General features: G+C 37.7%; 1 protein-coding gene across 1 annotated transcript; it reads left to right on the forward strand.

Annotated features, from left to right (window-relative positions):
* Positions 1 to 8,570: 8,570 nt before the first annotated feature.
* GJD2 (gap junction protein delta 2) lies at positions 8,571 to 10,862 on the forward strand. Its single transcript, XM_085225135.1, has 2 exons — positions 8,571 to 9,170; positions 9,645 to 10,862. The coding sequence occupies exons 1-2, from the start codon at positions 9,100 to 9,102 to the stop codon at positions 10,486 to 10,488; spliced, it is 915 nt and encodes a 304-aa protein (XP_085081261.1). The 5' UTR covers positions 8,571 to 9,099; the 3' UTR covers positions 10,489 to 10,862.
* The last annotated feature ends 7,535 nt before the right edge of the window (positions 10,863 to 18,397 follow it).

Here is an 18,397-nt window from a genome sequence, read left to right on the forward strand (position 1 = left end):
GTTGGTGTAATTAGTCTAAATGTGACTCACAATTTTTTATTAGAGCCCTGCGGGGACTTAGTTTTTTTCTCTCCACCTGGATTAGCCTTCCTGTAAGCTCTTTCTCCTTATAATACAATTCCTGATCCATGACAGATCCGTTGCTCAGAGGAAATACATGAAATAATGAAATTTATCAAAAAGTACTAATGAAACACAACAGACTGATAACTTATCCATGTTTTCATGTTATATTACTTAGTGACATATTTAATTAGGTAAGGTCATTATCAGCAAATATTTGAAGTCACTAGCCTGGTCTTTGCTCCCAAAAATTCTAGCATGAATGTCCTTATAGTCCCAGTGAAATAAGGGCTGGAAACGACAGATTCTTCTATATCTGAATCCTCATAAAATGTTGAGTGTTTCAGAGTTTTGGAAAACACCGGATAGCTGTGTTGCAATATGAGACATTGAAATCTATGTCTGAAAATGCTGGAGAGTGGAGGTTTATAACATATTTTAGTCCATTTTATGAATTATAATTCTAAGGATAGAAGATGGGGCTGACTCAGATATCCTCACTGGAAGTAACAAAACAATTATTTTATTTGATTCCTAAATCTGAGAAGTCGCACTGTGTTGTTGAAAATAAATTGCAGAAGCTATAATTATATTTTACAGTGAGGATTCCCCCCATTCTCATCTTAAAACATAGTTCCTCAGTTATCTACACCAGTCACCTGTAGCCTGAAAGCTCTCCTGACTTCCTGTGCAGGAAGTTAAATGCTCACATGACATTTGACCACAGTGAGGTTATACTGCATTCCCTCAAATGCCCTGGTTCTGTTTTGTTGGCTCTCTGTAATTTCTTATTTGGCAGAGTGAAGCCTGTGGGATAAGACAAGTTTTCCATGGACCAGTTCTTAGACACTTCCCCAAGAGAATCTGTTCTGTTTTGTGCTGTACAAGAAAGAGGAGAGTAAATCTGGAAGGGGAAAGAGAGGCTTATTGTCCCAAGGCAAAATGTTTGGACACAACCTGAATGAATCTGTACTGAGGAAATTGTGTGCAAAATTGAGAGGCTGACTGAAGAAAATAAAATTCTGTGGTTTTTACCGTGTGACCAGCAGGCACAGAAGCATGCAAGTGCAAGAGATGCTTCAAAACCTGGAAAATAGGAAAAATAGATAAAACACAAAGTGTTCTTTACAATAAATCTCATTAATTGATACAAAATAATAAATTGATAAAAATGTATGCATAAAATGTTCACCCATTTGCATGCAAGTGTAGGTCTATTTCACTGTTCTCACTGCTGGAACCTTTGCCACTCACTTGACTAGCATTTTAAATGACAGGAAGTACAGAAAAGGCATACAGCCTGGCAAGTGGTGATGATGGCGTGCTCTAGGTCCCCTGCCACCCCACTGGCTGTAGAACGGTCCCCCAAGGGTTTCTCCAACAGCTATTGGCACTGCTGTGCATGGGCCACCTGCCCTCACCAGCCCCTGGCCTCCTGGGGATTTCATGGAGAAGGCAGAGGAAAGGGAGGTACTTCTTGACATGCTCAGCTTTCTGCTCAGGTGGGCAGATACATCTTTCAACTAAGGAAATCATGGGGCAAGGTACAAAATAATTTTTTTCCTGTTTTTTTTTCTAAAAATCGTTGCTACTTTGGATATGTTCATCACAGGAAAATAGACCCTGATTTCTTGCAGGGAAGTGTGAAAGAGAATGTAAAGAGCTGCAAAGCAGAAGTTCTAAATCTTGAATGAAAAGTAAATACCTGGTTAAAAATGAGGTCAGATTTGCATAGGATGTGTTCAATTCAGTGCAGCCCTAGAGCAACTGTTACCTATGCGAGACATTACAGGGACTTCTCCATTGTCTAGAAAAATAAACTGTAGCTTCCAGTACCATAGTGACATTATGTAGAATGAAGATTTTTTTTTTAGAAGCACAGAAATAAAGCATGCACAGTTTGACAATGTTTTATAAATTACTGAATTTATTTTTTTCTCTTCTCTCCCCTTCCCCCCCCCCCCCCCCATGAATTATTTCCTTCAAAAATAGTCAAAAGTAAATGAGTTTTGATAGATGCTGAAAAATATAGCAGGCAATTGAATATTTCACAGCTTTAAAAGTATGGAAAAATTTCTATATAACCACTTTGATTTTATGGGGTAGAAGAAATTGAATACTTAATCACATCTTTTTAAAACCCGGGAATTTATATTCATAGAACATTTTGATACTCCAAAATTGATTTTCCTTCATTTTGAAACAGAAGCATTAAAAAAATTTAAGAATATCCTGGAATTTTTTTTTGTTTAGGAGAGGTTAACAAATAGTGTTTTGAAAATGTAACACTCTGCCCAGCACTGAAAAATGCAGTGTGTTAAAGGCAGTTGTGGAGTTGATAAAAAGGCCAGTTTCATCCCCACTTGTGAAACTCCAGATGTGCATGGCTTGGAGTAGTTCTAGGAAAACATTCTGGTTCTATGAATTGGTATTTTTCAGTGTGTAGACTTGTAAATGAGACTGAAGCTTCTAGACTAAAGACATGTCATTGTTGAATACTTACACATCACACTGCCATAAAATTATAAAATTTAAATTCACTTGATTTTTTTTTTTTAATATTACATGTACTATTGAAAGGATATCAGATTATTCTGCTCAACTGTATATTCTTGATCCACTTGAACTGAAGTAATTGAAAGCATACTTCAATAGTTTTCAACGTGGGACTTAGGAAAAAGACTAAAATCACATGGAATTTGAATGCATCCTCCTCACATAGGCCTTTCAAATTGTCCTAACAATCTCACAGAAGAGGATTCCTAGAGAACAGGAATTCCTATGGAATGCTTTAGTTAATATTATGCCATATTTTTTTGTGTCAAATGAACTCTAATTATAAAACACTCATTGACACGTGTTTGCACGTATACAACTGTATATGCATTTGTACTTTATATATCTAATGAATTGTATAGCATTTATATTTTGTATAACTGTAATGAATTGCATATCAAATGTATTTCACCCATTTTTATGGTAACTGCAAACCTTTGAATGACAAAAGGATTTTAAAAATTCTTATGAGCTTCCACTGTTACTGAGTTTTTCACTCCTACTTTCATAGTTTACTTTTGAATCAATCATTTGCCTGCCCTAGTTATTTCGAGGGATTACTTTAGCATAGCCTCCATTGGTATGTTTTAATGTAATGTGAATTCCCTTTTAAGACTGGTGAGATGTGGAGGGAGAGGAGAAGAGTGATGGATATCAGGAAAGCTGAAGACGTGGTGATATGACAACCCAAATAAATGAAAGCAACTCTGCTGCAAATGATGTCACTGAATGGAAAGCATCTGGATATATAAGGATGCAGCATTTGGAGAAAGACAAATGTAGGGAAGGCAAAGCAGTAGTTCAGAAAAGAATGATTGATGTAATGCATTCATATTGAAATACAGCAGCATAACTTCTCATAAATGATTATTCTTTTTCCACAAAATAGAAGAAGCAAAGGCTGCTTGCAGTTCCAGTATACGGAACTTGGTTCTTATTACTGAATCTTTCTTTTTGCTATTTTTGCTTTTTTTGCAGCACCCACTTTCTCATCATTAACATTTGGCCATTAGTAATATTCAAATGTCCTGGTATAAGTAAGATCTTATGAATTTTTGAATTTTGACCACACAAAAGTCAGAACTGACATTAGTAACTCAAAAAATTGACTACCTTAGATATTATGATACGAATTGAAAATAAATGTTTTTGAATTTATTATTGTCATTGTATATGATTAATTTTCTTCTGGTTATTATGTATAGCTTTTTTATTTGTAAGAAAAAGAGGAAAATCAGGTTTGACAAAAAGAATCTTGCCAAGATTCTGTATTGATTCTAGTGGCCATATGATTAGTTCTTATTTTACCATAAACTGCCAAACATTTGTACAGGGCTGCATATCTTTTTGAATATGTGTCTTTGAAAGAATGGAGCTGCAATTAGAAAAGTGAGATATAAAACATTCTCTAGATAAAGCAGTTACACTTAGATATTTTAAATTCTTTTAGTTCATAAAATTATGAAGTTTTTACTTAGTGCTGGCCTGCCTCATGAATACTTCTTGTACCAGTTCCCAGCTGGCAAGATTAGTTGTAGAAATTCAGTGTGACATATAAGCCCTAACATTTATTCCATCTTTCCTAATAACATGCATTGATTTGCTAAAGAACTTTTCACTCATAGCATTCTTCAGTAGTAAGCAGTAGGCATGGTCCTAAGACTGATAACAGTCTTGATTTCATTTTTAGGGTCAATGTTTCCTCTGTTTATGCGTTGTACGAAGGCCTGACTTTTGTGCAGCTGGTGCCTTACTGTTCCCTAGCATGGCATGCTTCCATTCTCATATCAAGGAACATAAATACTTGCCTTGATATTGGCAGTTTTGATACAAACACTACTGTCTACAGGACAAGAATCTGCTACATGTTTCTCAGAATCAAAGTGACGGTGTTGTGGTCTGTTGTTGCTTTGTCTTGAAAGCAGATGACCTCTGGCAGCGCATGCAGGACTTGCACCTTTTCAGAAGTCTTTTCTCTTCAAATGCACTCTCTGTGGTGTGAAACAAAGAAATTGCCTTTTGTAGAAATTTCATAGAAGAAAAAGCATAGAGGATTTCTGATTAAAATGCACAGAGCAGTTGTGTCAGGGTTGCACTCACACAGCAAGAGGAGAATGAACACACAACTGTTCATTTTAATGAGGAAGTGCAGGTGGAAGAAGATGACCTAGATGATTTTATGAATAAAAGATATAATCGGATGCAATCATTTCATTAATACACACATGGCATCAAATGAAAGCAGAGTAGCAGATGGCTGTGAGAGGTCTTAGATAGGCGTTTTCAGTTTAGTAGCTGACTACTTAGATTTTGTGGATTACACCAAATGCTATCAGAAAGAAAGCATTCATCACACTGGTCTTTGAAAGATAGTATTCCACTTTTATAAAAGTAATGCTGGAATATCTCACTTTTGTGACACTACATGGAAAATGCAATCACAAAGCTGCTGTAGGGCTATACATTCCACTAAAACTTCTGGAAGAAAAGCCTATTATTAATATATCCTATTATTATAGCCTATTATTCTTAAGTGATAGCTTGCAATTTTCTTTGCTCTCAGTTTTCTACACTTGGTAGAAATGGTTTTATAATACAATCATGAAATACAGTATTGTCATTCAAGTTTTGAATCTAAGCCTGGCATTTATATATTTGCTGTAATTTCAGATACACCATGTACAAGTGCAAAACAAAGATCACCAAGGAAGGTGATCAGAACAAAATGGAGATTTGTTCTGAGATAAAATAAATAGAAAAAAATAAATCTATATTATTAAAAAGATATAGTATTTGGGGGATGCTTCTGTAGGATCTGGACCTTGTTTTCACATGAATTAATCTCAGCATAGAGAACAACAAGGTGGGAACACAGTGATTCTTTACACAATCTGAAAGCAGGTAGGCAGCAGCCAGCTGGCTACTTTGCCCTGCCCAAGTCATGCCATCAGTACTGGGGCTGCAGGGAGTCTGATACTAGAGCCAAATGTGTCGGTGCAGGCCCTGTCTGCTCAGCCCTGTTTTGAGGAATGCATAGCCTGGGAGATTTGTTGGCTTCCCAGCCTTTTGCAAAACCAAATCAGGGCAAAAGGGCTGGATTTCTTAGAGAGAATCTGTCCTATCGCTTCTTAGAGACAGATTAACCTCAGTTTGGCATCTGAACTGAGGACACACACAGTCTCATTCTCCAAATCTAATCCAAGATCAGCTCCATCTGTATTATGTTAACATGAATTAATATTGAGGCAGAGCCATCTTTGAATACATGTGGGAGCTGGAGTTCTGATTTAGTTTTGGAAAGGTTGTTTGAGCTCAGTTGCTGTCTTGACTTTGGTTTGGTGAGTTCTTTTTGCTGGTTTGAGGTTTGTGAGGTTTTGTTATGAATGTGTATATGCTGAATTTAATCTGCAGATGAATAGTCATTCTCTTCAAATGCAGAGCAAACCAAATATAAATACATTCTCAACTCCAAAGCCTGCACTTGGGAGTGTGAAGCCAACTTTGTTTCCTTTTTATACAGCTGACAAATATGTAGAACTGGACAGGCCTGGTCCAGTTGCTTCAGTAGGAAATGGTTCTTTGTAAGCCATGAGCTTTTTAAGACTTAAAATGCTGATAATCCTGCTTGTGAATGAAATATATGCATGATTTTATAACGTGAATATCGTACATGATGCAGATATAGCATTCTTAGCAGCCTCCTCCTCTGCAAATCATGGCTTTATCATGGGCTGAAGTATTCAGGGAAATGGTGGAAAATCTAATAAAAACCCCAGGAAGCTGAAGATTTTCTTAAGTCTACTGTTCAAACTTTGGACGCTTGTAATTTAGGTATTTGTCAGAGAAGTCTACAGGTTGCTCTTACACATACGGTGAATAATGGGAATGCAAATAATTACTTTCCAGTCACTTAAAATGTGTGTTAGCATCAAGAAAGTGACACTCAGATTGAAATTATCTTTTTGCCCACTTTTACAGAGATCTGAAGTCCACAAACTGTCAAATGTAACGACAAGTGTCCTGTTTCTGAATAAGGTGGTGGTGTGGCATTTGAGGCTACTGTTAGAAAAGGAGAGGTCAGCTGTTTCAGAATGAAATACAACTCCTGCAAGAGTAGACCTGAAATATTTAACTTTAAAACACGTATAAATAAAAAAAAATTCATATCGGTGTTTACATGTCGTAACATTCATTTATGTTACCTCCCCTTTATGTTTCTTACCACATACAGCAAATATTGGTTAACTGTTCATCAAAAGCTCAGTGTTTGGTTTGATCAGAATTTGATTCCTTTTTGTTTGCTGGTCATAAAAACTCAGATATGTATGCTTTCTATCCTGAGACTATTTAACAGCTTCCCTTTGTAGGAATGCTTATACTTGACTGTGGACCAAAATCTCCTCTGTGCTCTTCAGTAATTTCTGTCAAGGTCTTTTTCTCTGTTTGGTTCTCCAAATAGGATTATCATCATTAGCTTATTAGCATACTCCCTGCCCTCTCTCCTTCTGCACATGCATTACTGCTTACTTTCCTGTTTTGATCTCTGTTATTTTCAGATCCCTCTCCATAGAGACACTTTGGGGCCCATATGAAAAACATCATGGCTGGTAAATAGATACTGGAGTCCTCTTAAAACCAAAGGAACAACACCTATTTTATTATTTTTTTTTCTTTATGGTGTTGCTGCAACAGCAGGTTTACAAACACACGCACACTGCAGGAGGTGTGAGATTCAGGTTTAAAGAAGGATGTAGTCAGGATTTAAGAAAAAGCAATCGTGTAGGAAAGAAACAATCCAGATTACTTCTTAACAGACTCTTGATTGGGTAAGATGAAAAATCTACCATTTTCTGTGCAAGTAGAAGTATTCACTATTCTTCTCATATTTGACACTTTCCCATTTCAAAGATTTAGGGATCCAATCAGGCAACAGACCCCAGTAATGTGAATCAGAGACCATCTGCACACATCAAATGAAAAGACAAACTTTGAGGTGTCTAAAACACACCAATGTCCTGTACATTAATGAAGCTTGGTCCTATTGTTTAGAGAACACTTCACATCATTAGCACAACACAATATTGTTTCATGAGAGAGCTGCAAAGTAAAAAAAGGACCACACTGTTTACAGTGGCCTAAACAGTTCTGCTTTGGAAGAAAACTGATTGCACTGAGTTTGGCAGCAAGAACACTATGATCAGACTGATTTGAATTTTTCTTTTGTTCATTTTAATAAGATCAGTCAAGCAGATAAAAAGCTATAGTTTATCTTTGTGGAAATGTAGAGAACACACTTTAGGCTTCACCACCAGGAAAGAGTCAATCCCAGCTGATGTCAGTGGTTTATCTGAAATTGTATGGGAGTGTCTCAGGTACAGTCTCTAAGGATAGCTATAAAATAAAAAATATTTTAAACATATTGTAATAATTTGGGGGAATATGTAGATGTTTTATAATAAAGGGATGTCTTTATTCTCGTGCTGTTTAAAGATGCTTTGAGCGAAGATTTGGTGTCTTTTCTAACTTAAATCCAATCTAAGTCTCGGAACTATCTGAAATGGCTATATATGTTCACTTCTCCTTAGCAATTCTTGTATTATATCTGTGATCAGAGGAGAGTAACAATACAGTTTTAAGACCGGTATTCCCCAAGGGTAAGCAGTTGTTCTAGATGAAATTACTGCTGCATGACACTGCTGTTCCGGGGAGCTTGCAGAGCCCCACAGTCCCTGAGACTGCAGCTAGGCACGGGGGCACAGAATCGCGGAGTAGTGGCCGCGGGCCAGCGCCGGTTCCCAGGGGGATGCTCCCCTAGGGCCCGATCCCAGCGGCGGGGAGGTGGCCGGAGTGGCCTCGCCGCGAGCAGGGCGGGTTCTGGTCAGGCGAAGAGCTGCTCGTTGGCGAGAGGAGGCTCGTGGCTGCTGGGTCAGGTCTTCCTCCGCCTCCCTCCTCCTCATTTATTTACTTCATTTGTTTTATCGCATTTATTTATTTATATTCACGGGAATAATAAAAAATGAGAAAATCCGAACGCTGCTTTTGGCTGCTCTCCACCAACCTGTCAGTGACGCAAGCGGAGACTACTTAAAGGCAGATTAGAGGCAGCAAGACATTAAAAGCCAACCTTCCTCCCTTCCCGCCGCGGGTCCGCCGCTCCGCGGCACGAGCCGAGCGGGCCGGGCCGGGCTCGGCCGCCGCGCGGCTCCGAGTAGAATCGGGCCGGGCCGAACCGGGCAGAGCCGAGCCGAGAGTCCTCGGAAGGGCTGCCGCGTCCAGCTGCCTTCCTACTACCAGACTGGAGGCGGTAAAGGGGGATTTCTCTCGTTTTATTTTTTATTTTTATCTTTCTCCATCCCTTGCAACACAACAACAAAGCCAAAAAAAAAAAAAAAAAAAAAAAAAGGGGGAAGGAAGAAAGGGGAGGAAGAAGTGAAGATATCCCCTCCGCTTGCCAAAGTCTTTGTCTCCGGATGAACAGCGATGGGGGAATGGACTATTCTAGAGAGGCTACTGGAAGCTGCCGTGCAGCAGCACTCTACTATGATAGGGAGGTAAGGGCGACGGGGCGCTGCGGGGGGTGCGGGGGTGCCCTGCTGCTCTACAGAGTCCTGGCGGTGCGAGCAGCCTGCGCGGGGCTCCTGCCGTGCGCGCCTGGAGAGAGCCCGTGTACGAGCGGAACGGGCACGGAGCCACGGCACAGGACGCGGAGCCGCGGAGACACGGCGCTCTGCCCGACCCCGAAGAGTAGGGGGGCGGCGGGCACACATTGAGGGAATCCCGCCGCTACAGCGGTCCCGCAGGCAGAGCCCCTCCGCGCCTCTCTGCGCGTTCGGCGGCTGCGGCCCGCGAGGTCGCTGTGGTTTCTCCCAGAGGGGCCGGGGCAGCTCTCACCATGGCTGGGGCTTGCGGTGACGCATGGCCGCTCGCCGCCGCGCCGAGGCGATACCGCGCCGGCTGCGGCGCCCCGGGCCGATCAGCACTGGACAGCTCCCGGCCGCGCGCACTGACGGGCTTCTCTGTTCTAGGATCCTGCTGACCGTGGTGGTGATCTTCAGGATCCTCATTGTGGCCATTGTAGGGGAGACGGTGTACGATGACGAGCAAACTATGTTTGTCTGTAATACGCTGCAGCCAGGCTGCAATCAGGCTTGTTACGACCAGGCTTTCCCTATTTCTCACATAAGGTACTGGGTGTTCCAAATCATCATGGTGTGCACTCCCAGCTTGTGCTTCATAACGTACTCTGTTCACCAGTCTGCTAAGCAGAGGGAACGGAGGTACTCCACTGTCTTCCTCACCTTGGAGAGAGACCAGGATTCAATGAAGCGTGAGGATAGTAAGAAAATCAAGAACACAATTGTCAATGGGGTGCTGCAGAACACTGAAAACTCCACCAAAGAGGCAGAACCAGACTGCTTAGAAGTGAAGGAGATCCCCAATCCTGCAATCAGAACTACAAAATCAAAGATGAGGAGGCAAGAAGGCATTTCTCGATTTTATATCATCCAAGTGGTCTTTCGAAATGCCCTAGAGATTGGATTCTTAGTGGGGCAGTATTTTCTGTATGGATTCAATGTCCCTTCCATGTATGAATGTGACAGATACCCTTGCATTAAAGAAGTAGAGTGCTATGTCTCTAGACCCACTGAGAAGACTGTGTTCTTGGTATTCATGTTTGCTGTCAGTGGCATTTGTGTGGTGCTCAATTTGGCAGAACTGAACCACTTGGGCTGGAGAAAGATCAAAATGGCAGTGAGAGGAGTACAGGCAAAAAGGAAATCCATATACGAAATCAGAAATAAGGACCTGCCAAGAATGAGCATGCCTAACTTTGGCAGGACTCAGTCAAGTGACTCAGCTTATGTGTGAGGCTGTGACAGAACTGAAACTTGGTGCCAGGTGGAAGAGACCCAGACACCATTAGAGAAAGGTACATTGCTTAGGCAAGCATTTTATCAAACCACCAAGAAAGCCATTAAGGTATTGGATCTGCACTTACTGAACTAGCTGCAAAAATGCAGTGCTATGTAAAAGACTGAAAACAAAACAAAACAGCTATAAAACCATGCTTGATCTAGCCTTACAGCTACTATTATTACTAATTTTCTTTCTAAAAATTGGATGCTATCTGTTGGTGGAGCAGCTTTTTGGTCACCTTTAGGATGAGTTTACAGTTTGGACTGTCTGACAAATCTTTGTAAACATGTAGAATGTTCATATTAAAAATCTGCAAAGATAATCTATATGGGGTGGGATGGGGTGGGGGAAACTGTTGTGATGTAAGATGTAAGCATGTTTTAAAAGGAGGGTAATTGCACTGTGACCACAACTCAGTCAGGACATCTGCTCTCACCTATCTCACAGATGTCTGATGTTATTTTGCTTGTCTACATCACAGAGTTTATTCCTGGTGTGTATTACTAGATATTTTCTAACATAGTTTGTGCGTCATTTAGTTATGCTAAACAATAAATGCTGAATATAATTTTGCCATTTATTGTTTGCCTGTCCACACACACCAGAGACCTTAATCATCATATGTTAGTTGTGATCTACAAAATATATCAGTACATTTCAGTTCATTTCCTGATATGTGCACGAATAAGATGGAATTGGTTCATGCTGGCCAAGTTACGTACTTACCTACAGTTACCTATGGTGACACACATACCAAAGGAACAGAGTTCATTGCTTTTAACTGTGATTATATCACCATCTCTCTGCTCTTATTTATATAAGTGCCATACTTGAAACATCCAACTCTGTACTTAATCAGAAAGTTGTCTTGGAATACCAGCTGGAATAAAGTGATTTTATACTCTCCTTTGTTTATTTTATGCTATTTGTTTAGTCATTGCAATGGTGTAAAAAGCAGCTAAAATCTCTATTCATAAATAAAGTATTTGCCTTTTTTTTTTTGTAAGCCAGAGAGGTTTGTTCTTCTTTATTATTGTATACAGTTGAAGAAATATACAAGGTCAAAATAATTGACTTACAAATACTCCTCAGGGTTTAAAGTGTCTTGCTGATATTCTGAACTCTAAGTGACAAAACCTGGAAAATCAGGACTATTCATTATGTCCGTTTTCTTCCTTAAGCAATCTTCCCCTGTCTTTAAAACCTGATCCAAAGCCCACTGACACCAACAGCCTTGTTTCTGCTGACACAAAGGGCAACACAGTTGGCTGCCAAGGTCACTCTGGAAATAGCAGGGTGCATTTACCTTGAAAATGAAACAATTGCAGCTTTTCATCAGGGAATCCAAATAGTAACCTCAGCTTTTCTGCTTTACAGCTGATTCAAGAAATGCACTGTTCCTGTCCCCTCAACTTACTGGTAAGCCACTGGGGCAATCAGAAATAAATCTCTATTAATAGCAACAATTTTAATATAGAGTACTAAGTTTTGCTTATGGACCATACTTAATTCCCACTGAATTTGACAGAAAATATCTCACTGGCAACAGTAGGACTTGGATCAGGACTTCAAAACCATAAAAGTTCATTTTTAATTAAGTGGTATCTGCATTTTAAAGAAAAGTGCCCAAATGGTGCTGGAAAATTTGGGGATACTTTATAACACACAAAGGATATGAGGGCTTGGAACTGAAAATGGCTTTTTGATTGTATTTTATTGCAAGCCTGACAATGGATTTTTTTGTGCTTTGTCCTGGAGATGCATGTAAATCTTTTCTTTTTGGATTACAGTTAATAATTCAACATTTAATTCTTGTCACTTGCCAATGTTGACAAAAAACAAAAACAAAATACCACATAAAAAACAAACCACAGAAGTAATTAGTTCTTAGATAGTGTATTCATTATCATTTTTGTTTATGGGCTTTTTTCTTCAACAGTGAAACATAAAAAGACTTTGAAATGTGTCATGTTTTTAAAGATTTTAAAAATCTTTTTCCTTATGTGTAAAATGAAAAGTTTTCACAGTTTGATTATAGAAGATCATAAAATGGATTTGTCAAATGATTCTCTGCAGTATAAATGCTCACTGATATTGCTAGTTGACTGCATGTTCACTGGAAAACTGCCTGTTATTTTTAGAAAGGCAACATGGAAGCTAAATTCTCCATCTGCAATACAACAAGCTTCTAAAGATTACTATTTGACACAGAAATCCAAGCTTGATCTTCATTTTGTGGATTCATGGTGTGTTCTGCAAAGTCTCCCTTTGAATGTATATTGAAGTGAAAAATGTTTGACAGTTGTAAGGATTGTTTTACAGTTGAAGAAATAGGAGATTTTGTGCAAAGGGCTTGATCCATCGCCAATTAAAATTGAAGGAAAAAATTCATGCTGACTTCACTGGGCTTTGGTTCAGGTTCAGCTTGATTTCCTGTCAGGCAGAAGCCCTAATGCAAGTTATTTCCTGCAGATGCATAGGCAGTGTTCAGTCAAACTCGAGTGAAGGTGCACATCTTGATAGCTGTAAGGTTTTAATGCTCAAAATTTCTTCATGTATGACACAGAAATGATCTGTTTGTAACAGTCAAAGCCAGTGACTCAGTTCATTCAATTACTTTATGCGGTTGCACATTTTGTACTCCAGTAAGCTGGGATTCTTCAGAATTTTCATAAGAGAAATATATAAGGAAATACAGATGTTGGTTTATTCAATAGAATCTATGATAAAGAAAGGAAAGGCTCATAATTTGCTCAACAGAAATGCAATTCCTCTATTTTTTTCAGTAAGTTCTAAATCATATTTTATTTCAGAAGAGAAATGAAATGATGTTAGGAGATCAAGTGTTCCAGTCTGCCTTTTCAGCTGCTGCTTTTTGTTTCTCACCTATGACTCTTTTGTCATGAGCAAGAGAAATATTGGAAACACCTTTTTCAGTCAGTGTATCATATAAGAGTTGTATGATTAATGTTAATGGACTGTTTGCTCGAAAGCTGACTATTCATTTACAGAATAAATGCTTTAAAATTATCACAACGATGGGAAAGTGTGTTAACTGAACAGAAATGAATGAGAGCCAAACCATAAATTACAGCCACTTAAACTTTGCTCCTGTCTCACTGAAATGAATTAATTTTTCCAGTGATATGTATGGAAGATTCAGATATTAAATATAAAATTCAGTTCATCTTTGTATTTTTCATTCTATACCCTGTCTGGTAGTAGTGGCCAACAATGTTTCTTATCTTAAATGAAAACAAATATTATAATCGCTAGACTTTTATGGAAAGCTGCAGTAGAATTGAATATGCTATTGATTTCTATAAACAGACATAAAATAATAATGTTATTTTTTGCATAGCCTTGATCTTGTTCTCTTTAAACCTGTGTGGATTTCTAAAATTTTTTGTATAGGGTTTCTGTCTTGCTAGGTATATTTAAGTTGAAATAATAGTTTTAGGTGTTTTTTTTTTTTTTTTTAAGAAAATAAGGAATTCCTTTTTTTTTTTTTTTTTTTTTTTTTATTTAATAGTGAAAACTAACTTCATTTGTACATAGGGAAGATAAACTCTCTGAATTGTTCCCATAAATATTTCAGCTTTATAGATCATTGACTTAGAAGATATGTAAAGACCTTAATCTTTCTTGAAGAATGTTTGGAGAACAAACAGATCAATTGTAATGATTTGATTTGTTCAATGTACAAGTATAGAAATGGGGTCCAAAAAGTGGAGAATTGTGAGAGAGAGAGAACAGGCATAGATTGTACCTTGTTTAAAGTCTGATATTGTTCTTTATGAAATGATGATATTTCGTTTTCTGTGAGACCAAGACAGTTCCCAAATGAAGGGAACATCCCATTAGTTCCTGAGATTAACAGGGAGATTACATCTTCTCTAATGTCCACCCATTTTCTGGACATTTTGGGATACTTTTCCCAGAAGTTCTATGTTTTTGTAAGCTTTCAGAAAACATGCTAGGTTGCTATCAGCTAGTACGCTTAACGCCAAATTGTAAATCACATCCCTCTCCCTGTGAAACACTGATAATATTTCTGTGAAGAAAAACAGAACTAGAAAATGCTTCATATTTTGCCAGCTAAAATGCATTAAGGAAGTCAGGAGTCAGTTGCCTGTGAAATAAGTGCAGTCAGATAGTACTTCCCCGTATCATTCCATAGAACTGCAACAATAATAAACCATACACACATGTGAGTACATACACACACACAAATATTTGAAAGATTGTTAAGGGAATTTTCCCTAAACTATATTACTATGTTAGAGATTGAACTTCAGAGGTGGATACAGAAGAAGTCAAATAGTCAAAGACACAGTTAAAAACTAAGTGCAGTCTTTTAAAAATTCACATTAAAAAAAAAAAAACACACAACCTTTCTTCTTATGAAATTATTGGGCTATAGGCTATGCTAATAGCAAGTTTAACTGAGCAAAAAAAAAAAAAAAAAGAGGCTTGCCTTCATTGTATTAAAATATGTTAGCTTTTTCCTGTTAATGACTGAAGCACAGATGATAACTAAATACATATGACTTCTCTATAAAAATGCATGGTATAAAATCAGATGTAAGTTTAATTTTAAAAATATTTTATGGTATTTCTGATGCAATCATGGTAACTTTTTTTTAAAGTTAAAATATTGCTTCAAGGGTAACTTGCAATGAACACACATTAAGAATGGACTTACTACGTGGTTAGAAGAATTTAAAAACAAAAGGCCTTCCACTGCATGTGATGTTCTAAAAGTATTGGTGTTTTGAAGAAACATAGCTTTCCTAGAAACTTCTTAACGTACCCTTAAAAAATGCTGCCCTGCTCTAGCAATGCCCTTTGTATAAGAATATGTGAAGCTCTGTGTATGCACGGCTTCTGAGAGGGAAAATTCTACATTTGACGTTGCTAAATGTCCTCAATGTATATGAATTATATGTGTTTATAAGTATAAAACACATTCAATTCTTAACTACAATTTTCTCATGTAAAAGTGGGAATAGTGCTTTAAGAGCAGGAAAATAAATTGTATTTGTTTGTACCTGTTGTATATGTTTGTCATAATGCCTCAAAAGTGAAGCATTTCATATTTCTATTTAATGAAACTACTGAGGTTCCTCTATTCTCTATAAATGGAGTGGAATCACATTCTAAGTAAAATCTTAGCTGTAGAATCCAGAAAACAAAAAGATTTAACTTGCACATTAATTTCACAACATCCTTGGTTGTATTTATTTATTTTTAGTGAGGAGAAAATTTTCTTTATCTTTTCTTTAAATCTTCAATTTAATTTTCCAGATTATGCCTCCACAGATGCGTTTTTCTTGCTTTTCTTTTCTAGTCATCATAATGAACTGATGAGATTCTGCACATATTTTAAGGTACTGTAATTCTAAAACAGGGTTAATGAATATTGTCAGTTTGTTTTGTTTTGTTTTGTTTTTTTTTGCCAAATTTAAGTAAGACAGGCTATTAAGTATCACTAGAATTGTGTAATTGTAATCCTGTTTGTTTGTTTTATAAAAACAAATAGAAGTCCAACTCTTTTCACTGGAATTTTTTTAGCACTTTAATTATTACTTTTAAGAAATGATGTGTTCTGTGTTTTCTCATGGCACTGTCTTGTCTGTAAGCACATACTGAAGACTTCCTCTAACTTCAGCAAGGTGATATGCTCTTCAGATTTTGGCTTGCTTTTAGATCAGTAAGATCAGTGTGTGAGGAAAATGATCACACAGAAAAAAAAAAGTGAATTTTAGAATGAAGTTGATCTTAGTATAGAGTAAATTAAGTCAGCCTCTACAGTATTTATTTTGAAACATACATAAGTTAGATATTGTCTATCATATGGAACCTTACTAACAAAAAGGCAGTTAGAGACTTCTGAGGGACTCTTGTTTTAAAATCATTAGTTTTTAAATGTCTCAAATTGTTGTTTAAAACTGTCTCAAAATGATGTATAGATTAGAATGCATGTACAACTCAGCTTTGCCATTCTGGTAGTAAAGACAGAATGAACAGAACTGTACCATTCTTATTACAATACACTAAAAGCATGGATAGTACAATTTATGAATTTGCCAGTATGACTCATTAGCATTAACAAGTAGCGTGCAGCTAAATCTTAGTTTACTAAGAAGAATATATTAATTAAACTCTGATGTTTACTCAACACCACAAACTTTCTACAGTAAATTATACGGCATTTTGAATTCACTTTAAACTAGTTAAACTTTGAGGCCCTCCTATATGCTTTTGAGAGCATATATCAGGGAGAAGCTAGCTTGTCAGGATGAGCATATGGTTATCTAAATTTAGCCTATTTTATTGAAAAGGTGTCAAATTTGATACGTTGAAACTGTCACACCATTGGAATAGCAGCTTATGCTTCGCATTATTACACACTTTGCAAGTGAGCCAAGTAGCTGTGTGGCTCTGGATACTTGATTCCTCCTAATACTGAAAAGCCTAGGAATTTCTTTTATCTGAACTTTCTCTCCCAGTGACCTTCTGCTTTGAATAAAAAAGACAAAAAAAGGAATCATGACTGAAGCACGGCCAAGAGGCCTGGCTATAGTAAGGAAATATGTGTAATGTTCTAAAACAAAAATATAAAAATTGAACAATTCATGGACCATTAATCATAGCCAAGCAGGACTTTTGCTCAGAAACACCCCCTGCTTCTCTATCATAAGGTTATAAATTATGCTATAGGGCTATCTCAGCTACAATATGGCTGCTGCACTTCCCTGTGGAATTATTTATATGTAATTAGCCCCTGAGTGGCCATTTGAGTGCACGTCTAAAAGATACTGTATGGCTTGCATACCTGTTAAAGAGTTAAAATTCCTGATTTTTTTGGTCAGCATCACTATGCTGTTATTCACAGTAAAATAAAAGACATTCATTGAAGTGAATGTGTTTTCTCAAAGTTCATCCTAGGACAGCTGATGATATTCTCAGAGGAACTAGAAGCACAAAACAGACTCAAGTCTGTTCAGCAGCAGCATAAGCAAAACCATGGGGAAGAGAGAACGGGAAGATCTGGCTTTGCCAGTTTTCTACTGCTAAGGAGAAGTGGGGAATTAAAGCTGTGATTACAGCTTGTCCTTGCTTTCACCCCTGACTTCTCTGCTCAGAGGCAGCTGTCACCTCACATATGTAGCCCTTCCTGGACTTAGCAACTGCGGCAAGCTCAGTGACAGTGCCTGTTGTTGTCTTGCCTTTGCAGGATGTGTAATGGGTCCAACAGCAGAAGAACCTGGGCAGTTGGCAGCTCTTGTTTGTCCAGGGATATCTTCATTCTTCTTGTGCAAGACAGCTGCCCGTAATATCAAGTCTTGCCTTGGGCATGGTTATCCATGCATTCAATCCATAGTGCAAAAAAAAAAAAGAGTCATAAAACATGAGCGTTATTGTATGAAATTAAGGCTGCAATTTCTCAGTGGCTCAAAGATGTACACAACAAAATTCTTTACATCAGATAATTCATCCAGAAATGCTGACTCATTACGGAATTAAAGCATATCAAGTTAAATTCTACCTATGAAGGTGTGAGGGTACTTTTTCAATGCCACTTGGAAAACCTCAGAGTAATCTGAGGAAGAACAAAATGTCACATGAAATTAATGAAATTAATGAAATTAATGAATTAAATATAATGTCAATAATTTCTATGAAGTTCATTTTTATTTTGAAATAAAATGCTAGATAATATATATAAAGAGTCCTCCTTCCATCTTCGCTTGTGATGAGTAAAGTGAGTAGGTGTCCTCTTGCCAATTTTTTTTAATACTTTTAATAACACCTTCTTCTGGCACTCAGCAAACTCAGAGCTCCAGGATAGTTCTAT

The sequence above is a fragment of the Meleagris gallopavo genome, chromosome 5, assembly GCF_905368555.1.
Source record: "Meleagris gallopavo chromosome 5, MGAL_WU_HG_1.1, whole genome shotgun sequence".
NCBI classification, from domain to species: Eukaryota; Metazoa; Chordata; class Aves; order Galliformes; family Phasianidae; genus Meleagris; species Meleagris gallopavo.

Excerpts from the sequence above, each read along its gene's own strand:
- GJD2 (XM_085225135.1), top strand. The coding sequence starts at position 9,100 with ATGGGGGAATGGACTATTCTAGAGAGGCTACTGGAAGCTGCCGTGCAG. Across the intron at positions 9,171-9,644 it reads CACTCTACTATGATAGGGAG|GATCCTGCTGACCGTGGTGG; the intron begins GTAAGGGCGACG and ends TCTCTGTTCTAG.